General features: G+C 42.0%; 1 protein-coding gene across 1 annotated transcript in view; it reads right to left on the bottom strand.

The window, feature by feature from the left end:
* Window positions 1-16415, bottom strand: part of THSD7A (thrombospondin type 1 domain containing 7A) — a 307882-nt gene that overhangs the window by 127049 nt on the left and 164418 nt on the right. The window contains exon 6 of the mRNA XM_068152522.1: window positions 8823-9648. Within this exon, the coding sequence (XP_068008623.1) occupies window positions 8823-9648 (826 nt within the window). The remainder of the gene's footprint in view (window positions 1-8822; window positions 9649-16415) is intronic.

Raw genomic sequence — 16415 nt, 5'->3', positions numbered from 1 at the left:
GTATGTCAAATGTATAGCAATACTGACAAGCCACTGTCAAAACAGCAGCCTCTGTAAGATGATGGAGCAGGTACTTACAATAGAAAGGAACACCCAGTGAATAATATTATGCGCATCCACAGAAACTACTCTCTCCACCAAAATCAGGAAGCTCCTGACTTAAATTCATGGAAATTCTAAAAGCACAAAGGAAAATGGTAGGAGAGCAATATATTTGCATCCTGTTGCTCTAATAATACTCTATATATTAATTATCCCGATGCACCTGACAATTACCCTGCAGCTTTCAGTTATCAGGAGGTTTTCTTACAAAATAACGTTCCTCTCTATTGATGAACAGCACACACTCTAAGTGATTCTAAGTTAGTTTACCAAGATGACTGCATGTAACTCCTCACCCAGATATGTGAGATTTAAGGTGTTCTGTTAGTGAAACACTTATGGATTCTAAACCCTTATGATATGGAGAGTTTGGAGGCTTCCTCTACAAAAACAGCAGCAGAGCTGCCTTTGCACTGACAATAAAATGCCTGTAGACATGCACGCTTCCATCTGGTCCTCAGTGAACAGGCTAAACGTTGCTATGCTCCTTCAACTCTATAACCTCTCTGCACTGTTATTCCCTCACCATTCTACAGCCTGTCTCCTTGAAGCTAAATCCACCTTAGTCACTGCCACCTTCATATGCACCATCCTTTCTGCCTGTTGCCTCATGCTGCAGCTCAGAGAAATACAAAGAATCTTTTAAGACTTACTCAAGCAAGCAATATATTACAGGGCCCAACAGAGCTGTCCAAATCCCTCTGCTGTCTTGACAGCATATACCTCAGAGTGACTTGTCTGCTTCTCCAAAACAATGGCATAAAGAAAGAAAAAGGCTTATACTGGGTTCTTTTAATCTTCCTCCTTCACACAGTCTATATTTTAAAAGAAGAGTGAGAGTCCATAAAGTCATTGGTGACACTTGCTGTGTGATTTGCAAGGTGTGCACTTGGACTCGACTGGGAGGTTTCAGGACCTAGAAAAATGAAAGTTAAACCACCATCCTAGAGGAGCAGATTCTTCCTTTTTTTTCCCCCTTCTTTTTTATTCTTCTTTTTTCTTCTTTTTTTTTTTTTTTTTTTTTCTTCTTTTCCCTGCTAGTACACCCTGAGTATCACTTGCTTATCAGTCTAAATACTCAAGCTGGCCCTTCTCTAATTCTGTGGCTCTGGTTATTGAGCTTGTGGCCAGTACTGAATACACTGGCTGTGCTTTAAGCAGATACATGTCTGTGTGAAGTGAGCTCAGAAAGGAGGCATCATATACCTTCAAACTGGAAGTCCATAATCAGCAAGACAATTCAGTAATTTTGGCCCAACTGCCATCTCTCATGTCTCAACTGTAATACTGAAATAAATAAAAGCTAGCACCCTCCCAAAGTTGAAAGTCAGTAAAGTGCTGCAGAGAGTTCATTATGGAAATTTCCAAGAGAGTTTAATTCATTACAAGTTGTAGACATAGTTTGCTAGGTACTGTATGAATGCACAGAATCAGTGAGAAGGATGAAAAGAAATAACAATTGCTTCATAGGAAGGACAGAGGTGACACAAATGAAAAATGATCACACAATCAAATATGTAAAGGGGCTAAAACATTATGCTCAGGAACAGATCAACATTTCTTCAATCCAAAATGTTATTGCTGTTTCTTGGATTTTCACTTCAAATCATCACTCATGTTCAGCTTCCAAAACAGGTCACAGTATCACAAAGGTTGGAAGAGACCTCAAAGATCATCGAGTCCAACCTGTCACCACAGACCTCATGACTAGACCACGGCACCAAGTGCCACGTCCAATCTCCTCTTGAACACCTTAAGGGACGGTGACTCCACCACCCCCCCGGGTAGCCCATTCCAATGATGAATGACTCTCTCGTTGAAGAACTTTCTCTTCACCTTGAGCCTAAACTTCCCCTGGTGCAGCTTGAGACTGTGTCCCCTTGTTCTGGTGCTGGTTGCCTGGGAGAAGAGACCAACCCCTTCCTGGCTACAATCACCTTTCAGGTAGTTGTAGAGGACAATGAAGTCACCCTTGAGCCTCCTCTTTTCCAGGCTAAACAATCCCAGCTCCCAGGTTCCTGCTCTAGAGGTGCTGCCAAGAGAATATTAACCAGTTCTGGTCACTGCAGCCAGTGCTGGTGGGGACAGCTCCCTGCTTGGTCTTCTCCATCTCTGCTCCCATTCAGACAGGGCTGTTCTGGTCCCAGCTTAAGCAAGATATTTAAAAGTCCATATCCAAATGATGGAGAAAGGAAATAGTGCAGAAATGCATGGTATTTTTTTTTTTAATTCTGTGTATTTAATAGGCAGTTATCTCCTTGAAGAACTGCTTTAACTACAGCCCCATTTGCACCCATTTGAGTTCAATGATTCTTGGCAGTTGCAGGCTGTCCCCAACGCCTGTGGATCAATTGCTACAGGGGATTTTGATGCACTTTGTCAGTGAATTTCAAAATCTTTGCTGAAGTGCAGAAACATACAGGCTAGGAAGATACTCTCATTATGTTCCATGTTCTCACAGTGATAAATGTCTGTGCCCCAGACCAGTGGGCTCTCAACAAAGCATTTCAACAAAATGGTTGTATGCGCTAAAACAAAGGTGGGTTTTATTTGCCTAGATTTGTACCAAAATGACCAAAAGATGTTTGCTGAACTTTTCCCCCAAAGTCTGCTTAGAGGACAGTTATGAAGAAATGTTTGAGACCCAATGGTAACAATTCAGCAAAGCAGAAGAAAACAAAAGCAGAGTATATATTATAATAGTTAATTATATGCTTAACATGAGGCACAGTCATTAGCCAGCAGTGTGCCCAGGTGGCCAGGAGGGCCAATGGCATCCTGGCCTGCATTAGGAATAGTGTGGCCAGCAGGAGCAGGGAGGTCATTGTGCCCCTGTACTCTGCTTTGGTTAGGCTGCACCTTGAGTACTGTGTCCAGTTCTGGGCCCCTCAGTTTAAGAAGGACATCGAAACACTTGAATGTGTCCAGAGAAGGGCAACAAGGCTGGTGAGAGGCCTTGAGCACAAGCCCTATGAGGAGAGGCTGAGGGAGCTGGGATTGTTTAGCCTGGAGAAGAGGAGGCTCAGGGGTGACCTCATTGCCCTCTACAACTACCTGAAGGGTGGTTGTAGCCAGGAAGGGGTTGGCCTCTTCTCCCAGGCAACCAGCACCAGAACAAGGGGACACAGTCTCAAGCTGCGCCAGGGGAGGTTTAGACTCGAGGTGAGGAGGAAATTCTTCACCGAGCGAGTCATTCGTCATTGGAACGGGTTGCCCAGGGAGGTGGTTGAGTCATCGACCCTGGAGGCGTTCAAGAGGATAGGTTGGACTCGATGATCCTCGAGGTCCTTTCCAATCTGTGATACTGTGATAACTAGCAACAGCGTAAGCAAATGTGTAACTCCAAATTAATTTTTACATGTATCTTGTGTTTCTCTGCATTGACAATTTGCTGTCTAGCAGCTCTCTGTAGGACCTCAGGCAAGCTCTACTTTCACCAAAAAATAAAAGAGGAAACATTTCAGAAGATCAGTATTGTCTTCTACACTGACAGCAGCACTGTCCAGGTTTTCTTAACTCTCCAGAGCAGTCATTTTATATGGCACCTTTAGTTATTAAATTCTTTCTTCTCCAACATTCCTATTTTTAAAATATTTTCAGGGCACCAGAATTTCAGACTAAGGGAAACAAAGCAAGACAGATCATGTAACATGTACTTTATTGCAGAATGAGCAATTCAAAATCCAATATTTCATCCTTCATGAGAGACTATGTATTGTTCACTTGGCAATAAGGCGTATAAATTACACTTTGATTTTCTTGTTTCACTTCTCTTTACCATGCCTGGTGTGCTGATGTGTCAAGAGAATTTGCCTCTTTGAATTTTTGCTGACAGCATTAGAGAGCCATTTTCTCTGGAGCATCCTTCTGAAACTTGTTTTTTTGAAACCCTTTTTATACTATACCAATTTTGCTACCTCTGCAAAAAAATATTACTTGCCTGAGGGTTTTTCTTCTTTCAGTCATGCTGCCAGGGGGCTGATTGTTTCTGATTGCTAAAGTCAAAACCCCCTGAAAACGGACTATTCAGGCTGAAGAGCATTTTGCATGAACATGGCAGGTTTTCCAAGCACCTTACTTGTCTGTATTATTTAGTAACACGGTTACTGCATGATGGAGATTATAAAATCATGTGAACTGGCTGCATGGACAACCTGAGCAGAAAAAGAATTCTGTTGTCTGAGATTCTGGAATGCCAATCATAAAATAAAGCACGTGACCACGTAGTGAAGAGTGCAGCATAAAGGAAACAAATGGATATACATGTGACATACACAGGTAGGTCTCTAAAAGCTAGAATATCACTGCAGGAATTTCTCATGAGTCATTTAACCAAATTTTCTTGTTTTCTGTACTGGAAAAAAAAGATATTCTGTGTTAAACTTGAAAGGAAGGCTGTTAGAAATCCTTTGTGCATTTATAACACAAAATTGTATCCATGAGACATCAAAATATCCACCACATCATTTGTACCTTTTCCTTCCCTGTAAAGGATGGCTCCAGCATTCACAGAATCACAGAATGGTAGGGGTTGGGAGAGACCTCTGGAGGTCATCGAGTACAACCAGCCTGCCAAAGCAGGCTCTCCTAGGGCAGGCCACACAGAAACACATCCAGACAGCTTCCAAAAGTCTCCAGAGAAGGAGACTTGACAATCTCTCTGGCAGCCTATTCCAGTGCTCTGTTTTTCCTCATGTTGAGGCAGAACTTCCTGTTCTAGTTTGTATCTCTTGACCCTTGTCCCGTCACTGGCCACCAGTGAAAAGAGATTGGCCCCATCTTCCTGAGACCCACCCTATAAATATTTTAATCATGGAATCATTCAGGCTGCAAAAGATCTTTAAGATTGAGTCCAACTGTCAATCCAACACTGCCAGGTCACCACCAAACCACGTCTCTCAGCACCACATCTACATGGACTCTAAGCCTCACCAGGGTTGCTCCGGGCAGCCTGTTCCAAGACTTGGGCCCATGTCCAGGGCCATGCCTATGGCTGGTGTCACTGTGCTCATCTGCTTGTGGAAGCCCATTGGCGACATGCAGCATTTCCTGGCAGCCTTTGTTCCCTGACATATCATCAGCCAGGCTGGGGATGTCACAAGGGCCTGTCAGTGTGTCCTGTGGCATTGCCAGTTTGGTGCTGTTACCTCCAACTGGCCACTGTGCTGCATAGGGAAGAGCAGCAAATCTTCCTGCACCCCACCAGGGACTGTTCTGAAGCACGGGAGAGGATGGAGGTGGCTGCCACTGCTGACCTCTCAGCCCCAACAGAGCTGTTGCCTGTTTTACACAGTGTCTCAGAGGAACACAAACAGATGAGCCAAGATGCCCAGCCACCCCTACAGGAGACCTGGTGAAGGGACTCTTCCCTTGTCTGCAGGGCTGGAAGAAGTATCACACAGTAAGAGCAGTCCCTGATGACACCTGCAGCACCATTGGTAAAGAAAGACACCCAGGGGAAGAAAATGCCTCTACAGAGCCTGTTTGCTGCAGCTTTGATTTATTTTATGCTTCCAGTTTTTGAATGTTTCAAATTTAATCTTTTTTCTTGTCTTTTTAAATATAAGTGCCTCTTAGTCACCTGTACTGTGGTTGATTCTTTCTCTAACCTTTAGTCCTGCATTGATTTTTAAAGGGGGAAACCAAAGTATCTGAAATCACAACCAGGTAGATTCCTTTTACTTCATAGATTCATTGATTTGTAGAATGGTTCTGGTTGGAAGGGATCTCTAAGTTCCAACCCCCCCTGCCATGGGCAGGGACAACTTCCACTAGACCAGGTTGCTCAAGGCCTCACCCAACGTGGTCTTGAGCAGCATCAGGAAGGGGCCATCCACAACCTTCCTGGGCAACCTGTTCCAGTGTCTCACCACTGTTACTATAAAGAATTTCCTCCAAATATCTAGTCTGAATATCTACTGTTTCACTGCTTCAGGCAAGGGGGTTTCATCCATTTCCCTCCTATAGCCTGAAATACACATATATGTTATAACGTGCTGAGGTATCTGAAATTAAGACATCATTACAGATCTGACTGAATTCAAGAGTGAGTTTAAAGATGATTGAGGAAAGGGTGCCATTGGCTTCCACTTTTACTTTCTTTTACAATTTATCAGAACCTGATCCTCCTGACTCATTACATTTATTTTTTAAATATGGTAGTTCCAAATTATTTGTTTAACCTTACAAAAACCTGGGGACTTCAAATAGAGCAGCTGTTATCTGCTAGCAACTTGTATGTTTAATAAATTATTCCCTGTACTCAAAGGATAATGAAGTTCCTGGGCTAGGTACAGTGTGGGCTGCAAGACGGAGGTCTGGAAATGCAAGTGGTAAAGGCAACCTCTTCTTACACTAGCACTGAGCTAGTGCTGCAGCCAAGACCTGGGACTGCCCAGGCAAATGGATTTTGAGGTATCTTGTGCAGACATTCATCCAATTGTGGGTAAAAAAACAAAACAAAAACCCACCTGTAGAAAACAAGAGGTAGAAGAGACTGCAAAAAAACTATGCACTCAACTGCTCTTCCTCAACCCAGAGTTAATCAAGGTTCACCACTACTGATACCTACATTTCTTACCTATTGTTATAAACCTTCAAAGATGGAGGTACCACACACTCATTCATCAGACAATCTTTTCCAGAGCTTCTGTACTGCCAGTATCAAGAAATCTATCCTCACATAGCACCTGCTGTGATTAGCACATTACTGCTTTTCACAGAATGTATCTGGTTGGAAGATCATCCAGCCCAACCTGCAACCCAACACTGAAGGGTCAACACTAAACCATGTTCCTAAGCACCAGGTCCACACACTGTTTGAACACCCCCAAAGATGGTGACTCCACCACTGCCCTGGGTATACCACTCCAATGTTTGAGAATCCTTTCAATTAAGAAATAGTTCCCTATATATCCACAAAATATAGAGAATAGCTTGTTCCCTCCTTCCTTGTGATGGATTTTTATACACTCATCAACACTTCACTTATTCAGTCATATGCCCCTCCTTCCAAATAAACACGCCTAGTTCAGGTCTTCCCTTAAGCCAAGAGCCTCTCATAATTTTCCAAGTGGATTGCTGGATCCTCTCTTGGAAAGAAATACACTTGAAAAATATTTACTACACTTGAAAACTATAATATGTGAATTCTGAGAGGAAAGCTTGAAGCAATTACAAATTCTGTGGCAGAGTGTTTAACTGGCACAACACAAACTCCAAACTAAAATACCCTAAAAAAAGTTCATAAACACTAACCTAGCAGCCTCATTCAGCAAGGTATCTTAGTCATTTCACACTTGAAGTAGAACTGATTAATCATGCATTGAACTAGAGGGAAGGAAATAGCCAAAAAAAACACATCAAAGACAGAAAAAAGTAGACTAGATGGAGAGAAGAATTTTGAGTCGGACAAAAACATTCTGGGGGACAGAAAGGAAAAAAAAAAGGAATGAGGAAGCAAGGGGAGTCCCTATTACAAGAGGGATGTGGAGGTGCTGGAACGTGTCCAGAGAAGGGCCACAAGGATGATCAGAGGGCTGGAGCACCTCTCCTATGAGGGCAGACTGAAGGAGTTGGGGCTGTTCAGTCTGCAGAAGAGAAGGCTCCGAGGTGACCTAATTGTGGCCTTCCAGTATCTGAAGGGGGCCTACAGGAAGGCTGGGGAAGGACTTCTCAGGATCTCAGGTAGTGATAGGACTAGGGGGAATGGAATGAAGCTGGAGGTGGGGAGATTCAGGCTGGATGTGAGGAGGAGGTTCTTCACCATGAGAGTGGTGAAGCCCTGGAATGGGTTGTCCAGGGAGGTGGTCGAGGCCCCATCCCTGGGGGTGTTTAAGCCCAGGCTGGATGAGGCTCTGGCCAGCCTGATCTAGTGTGGGGTGTCCCTGCCCATGGCAGGAGGGTTGGAACTAGATGATCCTTGTGGTCCCTTCCAACCCTGAATGATACTATGATACTATGACCAGGTAAAACAAACAAGTGAAAGATAATACAGTTGCAGAAATGTACCCAGAAGTCTATAAAAACCAGTCACTGAAACATCTGTGACTGGCAAAACACTTGGAAGCAAAACAGTAAATAAATAAATAAATCTCAGAAAAAAATAGCATAAAGACACAGTTAAGAAAGAGAAAGAGGAAATATGTGGAAGAAACAGAGGTTTCAGTGTCCCTTTCAAGAATTTTGCCAGAGGAATCAGGAAGGACGAACATTTCATGCTTTTGTATTTCAACACACAGATACTGAAAAAAAAAAAAATATATTGCCTCCTCATGCTACATCTTCCTCTCTATTTTCTACTTTTATTGTGAGTCTGAGCCAGCTCAGCTCCCTTAGCTTTTGTGCCTAGAGCCTTAAAAGCAGTAACATCACCTCTTACAAACATGCATGGCTTGTTTGAGAGCAAAAACCTGTCTGAACACACAGAAACAAAGCAGACATTTGACAAATATCTTCAAGCGTCTATCTCCCATTTAGACAAACAGAGGCTAGGGAGTTAGCCTAGTTTAACAGTGCACATTCAAGTGATGCTTGGTACAATCACACTTTGCATGCTTCATGTCATAGAAATAGCTTAAGCCTGACAAGGCATGTTCATACTGGAAACAGCATGTGCCCACCTTAAGATCCAGGCTTGTGTGAAAGAATACCAGTGTGAACCTATGCATGCTTTAAACAGTGGAAAAATAGAGACGTGAAACTTAATAAAGAGTGGTTACCTCAGAGCAGTGGTTTTCCCATTTCTGTGCGTGCATGTGACCTCCCTGGTTTGGTACCCAATTTGTATGTCCCAATATTTGTTCTCCTGCCTATTCTGTCTGTTTCGATTCCTCTTCTTCTTAATTAACTCACGAGCCTCAGGATCCCGAACTGCCTTTTCTCTGTCCTTGTCTTTGTTTTTCCCTCGTTTTCTTGCTTGCCTTATTTGTCTGGAATGGGGCACTGAGCATGCACTCCAGGGTCCCACGTTGAGGCTATACAGGCTTTCTTCAGCAGTACATGGGCTAGACTGGCAGATCTGAAACTCAGTGAGATTAGGACAAGCAGAACCACCAAACTGCGGTGGAGCCACAACATGCCGAGTTCGATGCTGAAGCCCATTGCCACAGGTCTTGGAGCACTCTGACCAGGGGGAGAATTCGGCTACAATGCAGTCCTGCCGGCATGGGATGAGGCACGCCTGCTCCTGGCGGGGTTTCGGCTCAAAGTACTCACAGATAACATCCTCAGCTGGCACCCCATTGGATTTCTGGATACAGGTGATGTCCCTTGTCTGGATCCCTTCCTCCCCTCTGAGGCACTCCAGGGGCTTCTCATGGCTGCGGGAGAGGACGGGCCGGCACTGGTTCCAGCTGCCAATCTGCCAGTCGTACAGCTCTTTGTGCCAGTCACACACCCGAAAACAGCTCTGCTGGTTGTCTGGCCGCTCTGGCTGCTTGCAGTTCGTGGGCAGCGTGGTCCAGCCCTCCACATGGGCACACCACACTGCTCGTGTCTGGATACCACCTGGACCACATTCATCTCCCATGCATCTCCCCCACGGACCTGGAAAACAAGAGAATATGCTAAAATTGCACACTTAATTGTTTCTCTACTGTGGTGCAAAACCAGGATCACAGAACCAGTTTTGTATTTCCTACAGCTCTAAGAATTTCATTCCTGGTGAAACTTGAACTTGATTATTCTTCATCTCCTACTTTTGTGATTTCACAGACAATTCATTTTTTGCTCTCCACAAACTGAATATCCAATTTCAAGAACATGCACAGCAAGTGATCCCACTAGAGAACTAAGAAGTGAGCAATCACTAATTCATCACATTGTTTGGACTAGAAAGATAGGAACCAAATTCCTCCCTTCTAAGGCATGAATTTAATCTTCCCACCTGCATGAACTCTTTTTCCTGAACTGTTTTGTGCTTTGCATTCCTTCTGCACTATTCTTTACACCCTGATGCCAATTGATATCACATTCTCTTCCGGTCATATTGTGCTAAATAGTGAGAGCAATATATTGCATTTTGAAAAGCAGAGGTAATTTCAGGCAGAACATTTCTTTCCTTTATCATAACTAAAATAAAAACTTCAAGTGAGTTACAGAGTGAAATCCACAATATCTGTGAAATGGTTATATGGAATAAGTTCCTGCAGACAGAGACATACCAGCTGGTAATTCTCCAAAGAACAGAAGTTACTGCTTTTTGAAATCTCTAAGGTTTATGGTAAATATTCAACATGTTGGTATAATTAGCATCAACAAAACCAATAAACCCCTCTGTCCTTGAAAGCTGACATGGTCACTCTTTCCATCATCAAAACACGTAACAGTCACCCATTTCAACTCACAAAATCCACAAATGAGAGGGTAGAAAAACTGTATTTTTCACGCTTTTTAAGACCTTTCCTCCCACACACTGTGCACTAATTTAATAGTAATATAAGATGAAAAGATGAAAAGAACAAGCAGTTCAGAAAAAACCCTGTAACCATTTCTCAGAGAAAAGATGCCTCTCGGCAGACAGCTGGTCACACAGAGGACAATTTCTCTGACTGTAGACTGCCCATGTTCCATGAAGAAATTTGCGTCAGAACATGCACTCCTCATTCATCTGAATGACCTCATTAACAAGACTATTTGCGTGACTGAAGTTGTTGGAGATTTCCAAAGCAGGTTAGCAGAATAGCTCTGGTACAGCACAAACGTAAGGTAAATGGACTGTGGCAGGTACAAACTATTTACAACACTTTCTTAACAAATTACTGAAAGGAGTATGAAAGCACATCTCACTGCTGATTCCCATGAGCTTTAAAGCAATCATGGACTTCAACACAAATTTTCAGTTCTTCATCCAACACAAAATTCATTAGCATTTCAGGAACAGGCTGATGACAGCCTTTACACTTAGCCTCTGCTACTCATCACCTCTTTTTGGTTTTTTTTTTCAGTGGACACTGTGGCTGAAGATTTTGTTGAAAGCTGCAAAATCCTAAGAATTAATACTCTATTGCAGTGCCAGCTGCCAGAAATTGATTTGCTCTGCCAACTACTTCAACAAATGTAACAATCGGGAACAAAAATGTGTAACTGGCACCATTCTCCCCAGGTAGCCACATTTCCCTTTGGGCTTACAGAAGATACAGGGAAAAATAGAAAAATGGGAAAATAGGGAGGGAGGGAAAGGGAAGAAAGGGAGGGAAAGGGAAGAAAGGGAGGGAAAGGGAAGAAAGGGAGGGAAAGGGAAGAAAGGGAGGGAAAGGGAAGGGAGGGAGGGAAAGGGAAGGGAGGGAGGGAAAGGGAAGGGAGGGAGGGAAAGGGAAGGGAGGGAGGGAGGGAAAGGGAAGGGAGGGAGGGAGGGAAAGGGAAGGGAGGGAGGGAGGGAAAGGGAAGGGAGGGAGGGAAAGGGAAGGGAGGGAGGGAAAGGGAAGGGAGGGAGGGAAAGGGAAGAAAGGGAGGGAAAGGGAAGAAAGGGAGGAAAAGGGAAGAAAGGGAGGAAAAGGGAAGAAAGGGAGGGAAAGGGAAGAAAACAACAAAACAACCAAAACAACAAAAAACCCACCAAAAACCAAACACCTAATCCTTCCACTTTTCTTTTGAAAACAATTTCTGGCATCGACCCTTATCAACATTGCCATCAGTTTTCAGCTGCACACTGCTTTGAAATCTTCAATCAAGTTATCCCATTTTCTTTAGGATCACAGGTCACTTTTGTTAACCTCAACCACAGTCTCAAGCTGCGCCAGGGGAGGTTTAGACTCGAGGTGAGGAGGAAGTTCTTCACCGAGCGAGTCATTCGTCATTGGAACGGGTTGCCCAGGGAGGTGGTTGAGTCATTGACCCTGGAGGCGTTCAAGAGGAGATTGGACATGGCACTTGGTGCCATGGTCTAGTCATGGGGTCTGTGTTGATAGGTTGGACTCGATGATCCTCGAGGTCCTTTCCAACCTAAGTGATACTGATACTGTGATACACTTGCTGTGGAACATTGTTGCCATACATTCTTTAGATGGATTTCACAAAAAGAGAAAGAAGCTCCTCCACAGTTGCTATTACAGGTATCTCTATCAATTTTACAAAGAGCCTATGATAATTCACTGCTAACTAAAGAGACTCCAAACACATTGCAAGCATCAGGGCCAACATGGTTCTTATTTGAAAACAATCACAGAAAAGCAGGAAATCTCTGAACTGCGTGAAAATGCTTTGTGAGTTTGTCCAAATAACATGGAAGGAATGCACCCCAAAGTACTCCCAATCCACTGTCATTTTTTTTCTCTTTGCCACAGAATGAAGAAAATGCATCAAGAATATTTCCTTGCCTGCTGCTCAAGGATTTTTTAATATATTTTTTTTAAATATTATATTATGATTGTGGGCTGTACATTTACCACAATATTTGTAAATGGGAAATTTTGGGACACAATTAACCTCTCAAACACTAGTGTGGCATAGATACATAATCTGGCAATGAAAAAGATCATCGGGATGCAATGTAGAAAGTTTCACCCACCACCACCATGTAAAGGCTGCAGGAGATAGGGGCTGCTCTTTCAAAAATGCTCAAGCTGATCTTGAGCACTAGTAAAAACAACAGAAAGTCTTCAGGAAAGCTGTTGAACTTAATCAAGGCCTTGTGTAATGTTTTAATTCGCTCTTTATGTGAATATTCTTTAGGTTCCCTCTTTCCCACTAAAGCAGTCTTTGTGCAGACACTGCTCTCCCTGCTGCGTGCTGATCCAGTTATGCCTGGGCAATGGGATGCATGAGCACTCAAACCAAGCTGCTGCTGTGATTGCAAAGTAGTTTTTCCTTAGGATTTTGGTTTAAACACATTTAGATGAACAAGTCCCAGTTTACCTGTAGTGAGATGTATTTGCTTTATGAAAATACCATCATCTATCTGCTCTTTTTTCAATCAGTGTATTACAAATGCCAGTAACAAAAATAAGTAAGAAGCTTGCTTCCTTTTTGTTGTTGAGTTGTCACTGAAGTCTTAGTGAGTTTAAAATGTCATTTGTAATTCTTTGTCTTCCAAAGAGATTACTGTAAAATACAATATTAAGATTCCCTCTAAGCTTCTTGAAGATTAACCTTTTTTTTTCCCCCCCAGGATTTCAAGTATTAAAATGATCACTATTTGAAGAAGAACAAACTTATTTTGAACTTTGATCCAGGGCAAATAAGGCTACGTGCAAATCCCTTGAGCTTTTCTCCACATACAAATACCAAAAAAAGGGGGGGGCAGGGGGGGAAGACCCCTGACTATCCCCAATGTGTTGCAACATCAGGCAAGACATTACTCCCATTTTCAATAAACGAGGGCTGCACTACTGATATCACCTGCATTTTGCAGTACTTTCAATGAGAACTGCTTTGGCCCCATTTTCTGCCACCAGTTTGGTGCCTGTAAGTAGCATTAACAGTTTAATGCCAGACAGAGACTTGGACTGCACTAGACAATGAGCAGCTTAGTTTTCAGTATTTTGAGAGGATTGTGTTTAAAGAGACTATTGAGAGACTGATTAGCAGAAATCTACTTTTCCTAAGTTCAGAAACAAGCTAACCCAATAGCAGAGACCTCAAATTTCTTTGTATTATTAGAAGGTTGTGGTAAAGGCCATAAAGGTTAACTGGGTGATACAAGGCTGAGAGTCAGAAGGACACCAGTATTACAAGATATAGTTCAAGCCTAGGTAGTAAATCCGGAAGAAGGTCAAAAAGACACAGATGAAAAAATCTTTGAAGGGCTTGGGAGGTGACAGTGAAAGCAAACTGCAGCTCCTGATAGCAGAGCCAGTCAAGGAGCAGGGTAAGAGCAGGTCACCAAGAATCTAATAGCCTCAAAGCTGCTGCCAAAATTACTTGCAGATCTGCTTGGCTTAATTAAAATATGATAAGCACACCTGTAACTATATATCTATCCATATATTTTAGATCTGCAGTATATCTATATTATCTGTTTTTGCTTTACACAATTATGTTGGCCAAGGTGAAACAACTGCTGCCCCAAAACAGTATTTTCATCATAGGCAGTAGCTAAGTGCAAAAGTCTAAACGAGAAACCAAGTCTCACCAATACAGACACATTGCCTTTTACACTGGGAAGAAATAATACAGCAAAATGCTGTAATTCTAGCTAAATTATTGATACCCCCCCCCCCCCCCCCCCCCTCTTTTCAATACAGATGCTGCCCACATGACAAGCTGGCTACACTGGAGAGAGAAATTCTGTAATTTATACTGTTGGGAGTACCAAGACCATTGATAGACAAAACCTTTATTTTTGTCTCCTTCCCACCGATGGCAGGACTCCCTGGGTGCTGTATGACTTGCTGCCTGCTCTGTTTGCCAGCAGACTCTCCCCTCCAGGAGTGCTATGGATCACCTTGACTGTCATTTCTATTTAATGCTTTTGTCTTTCTCGCCTCCTCTCTTTCAGAGGTTGAAAAGAACATGCAAGGCAGCGTCTGCATCAAAGAAAATGGATTCAGGATATGGAAGAAAGATAAAAAAGGAAAGGATTCTCAACATAATAAATTGTAACATTTGTGATTCAGAGGAATATAATGGAGAATCAAATACACTTACAAGTGATTTGACTTATAGGTCATTGTTTTTTATTTCTTTCCTGATTGTATAAGTGAGACTGTGTAAGCCATGTTGCAGTTCAAATTGTTTCAGAATCTGAAGAAAAGGTATTCACATTTCTCAAATTAACAAGGAAATAGAGACATTAACATTAAAAAAAACCAAGTGATGTAGATAAATCTAATCTAGAAATTTCACAGGGTTTCCCCAACTTTCCAGGGCATCTTTTCAAACAGTGGGATGAAGAGAAAGGCAAATTTGAAAGTATTAAAAATCAGGCACTTGGAAATCATCCTAACTGTGCACATAATTATTAGGGCATTTTATAAGTGCGGGCCTTTTTATTTTTCCTCTATTAATATCAGCTGGGAAAATACACTCACACATGTTCCTGATACTACTAATGGCATGATAATTAACATTGTCCATGCTTCCTGCTTAATTTCTCTTAAAATCAGGACTGTAACACACAAAGTAAACCCAAGAGTAACCATACTAGTTTAAATTCTGACATTAGCATCACAAAGAGCATAACACTTACTCAGTGTTTCCCTAAATGAACATTTTCACGCTGGAACCGCACAAATTACTGGATTCCAATGTTACTTATTTTCCTCCAGCAAGTGCTCCTTTCTTTACGCTAGAAAATCAGTTCATCTATATAAAATAAGGTTGTGTACTCCATAAGAAAAACTAAAAATTGAATATAACATGCTTTCCCAGTGCTAATGAAGTGGCCTCCTGTGCCACAATTCATGGTACTTTTAACACCACATTTCAGTTGGCAGAGGGAAATTTTTTGTCTGCTTTGTGCTTTTTCTGCCTTAGCCTTATGATGATTATAACAGCTATTTAGTTTTCTTTATAAACACTGTTTATTTCATAAGCATCAGGTAAAAAATAGTTCTATAGCACAAAAAGAAAAGTATTTCTATAGCACATAAACAATACACAAAGGAAAAATTGTCTCAGATTTTCTCCTTTATTTAATATAATGCTAGTTCTTCGTGTCTCTGACAGCTCTGAAAACCTAATTCAACACACACACACACACAGAAGAGAAGAAAACGCAACCACCTCCTTATATTTGCCACTGTTTAATATTTATGCTGTTGCTCTGGTTGTACAGATTCAAATTTGTAAATAAACTGCATCAGATCTCTCACTTTTCACACCACATTTCTTCCCAAAGTAATTTGAACATACACTAACATAACACCCTGAAAATCATTACCTACGTGGGCGCTGCTGTGAGCCTCCAGTAGTGGTGCAACATACATACCTGAAGTACATGCTAGCACATAAGACAAACATGAAAGGCAGAGAGCTCACAGTGCTGAATTTCCTGGTTTTGACTTGTCATGAAACCTTTTCTTTTAAGCTTATTATAGACATCAGCTAATTCTCAGAAAAACCCAGTTCTTTCTCCAAATCTTACTTTTCTAGCATGAGTTTCTCTAACTATTAATTTTTCCTATACACAGCATAGCAGTAGCAGCCAAAATGAATATTGGATGAATACACAAAAGGAATGCTTAATTGAAGCAGCATGCTTTAAAGAGAAATAGAGCTTCTCTATTCTACAAAGCAATTACATTGCTTTGAGCTTCTAGATATGTTGTAATAAATGCTTCTGATATTATAAAATACTGAGTACAGTTTCCTCTAGCCCACAATCTGTTTACATATAGAGCTGGCTCATGAACATTTCTTAGTTTCATCAGGGG

Source organism: Melanerpes formicivorus, unplaced genomic scaffold, assembly GCF_026170545.1.
Source record: "Melanerpes formicivorus ecotype bairdi unplaced genomic scaffold, bMelFor1.0.p_v2 SCAF_23, whole genome shotgun sequence".
NCBI classification, from domain to species: Eukaryota; Metazoa; Chordata; class Aves; order Piciformes; family Picidae; genus Melanerpes; species Melanerpes formicivorus.
This window is presented reverse-complemented; position numbering and strand designations above follow the sequence as displayed.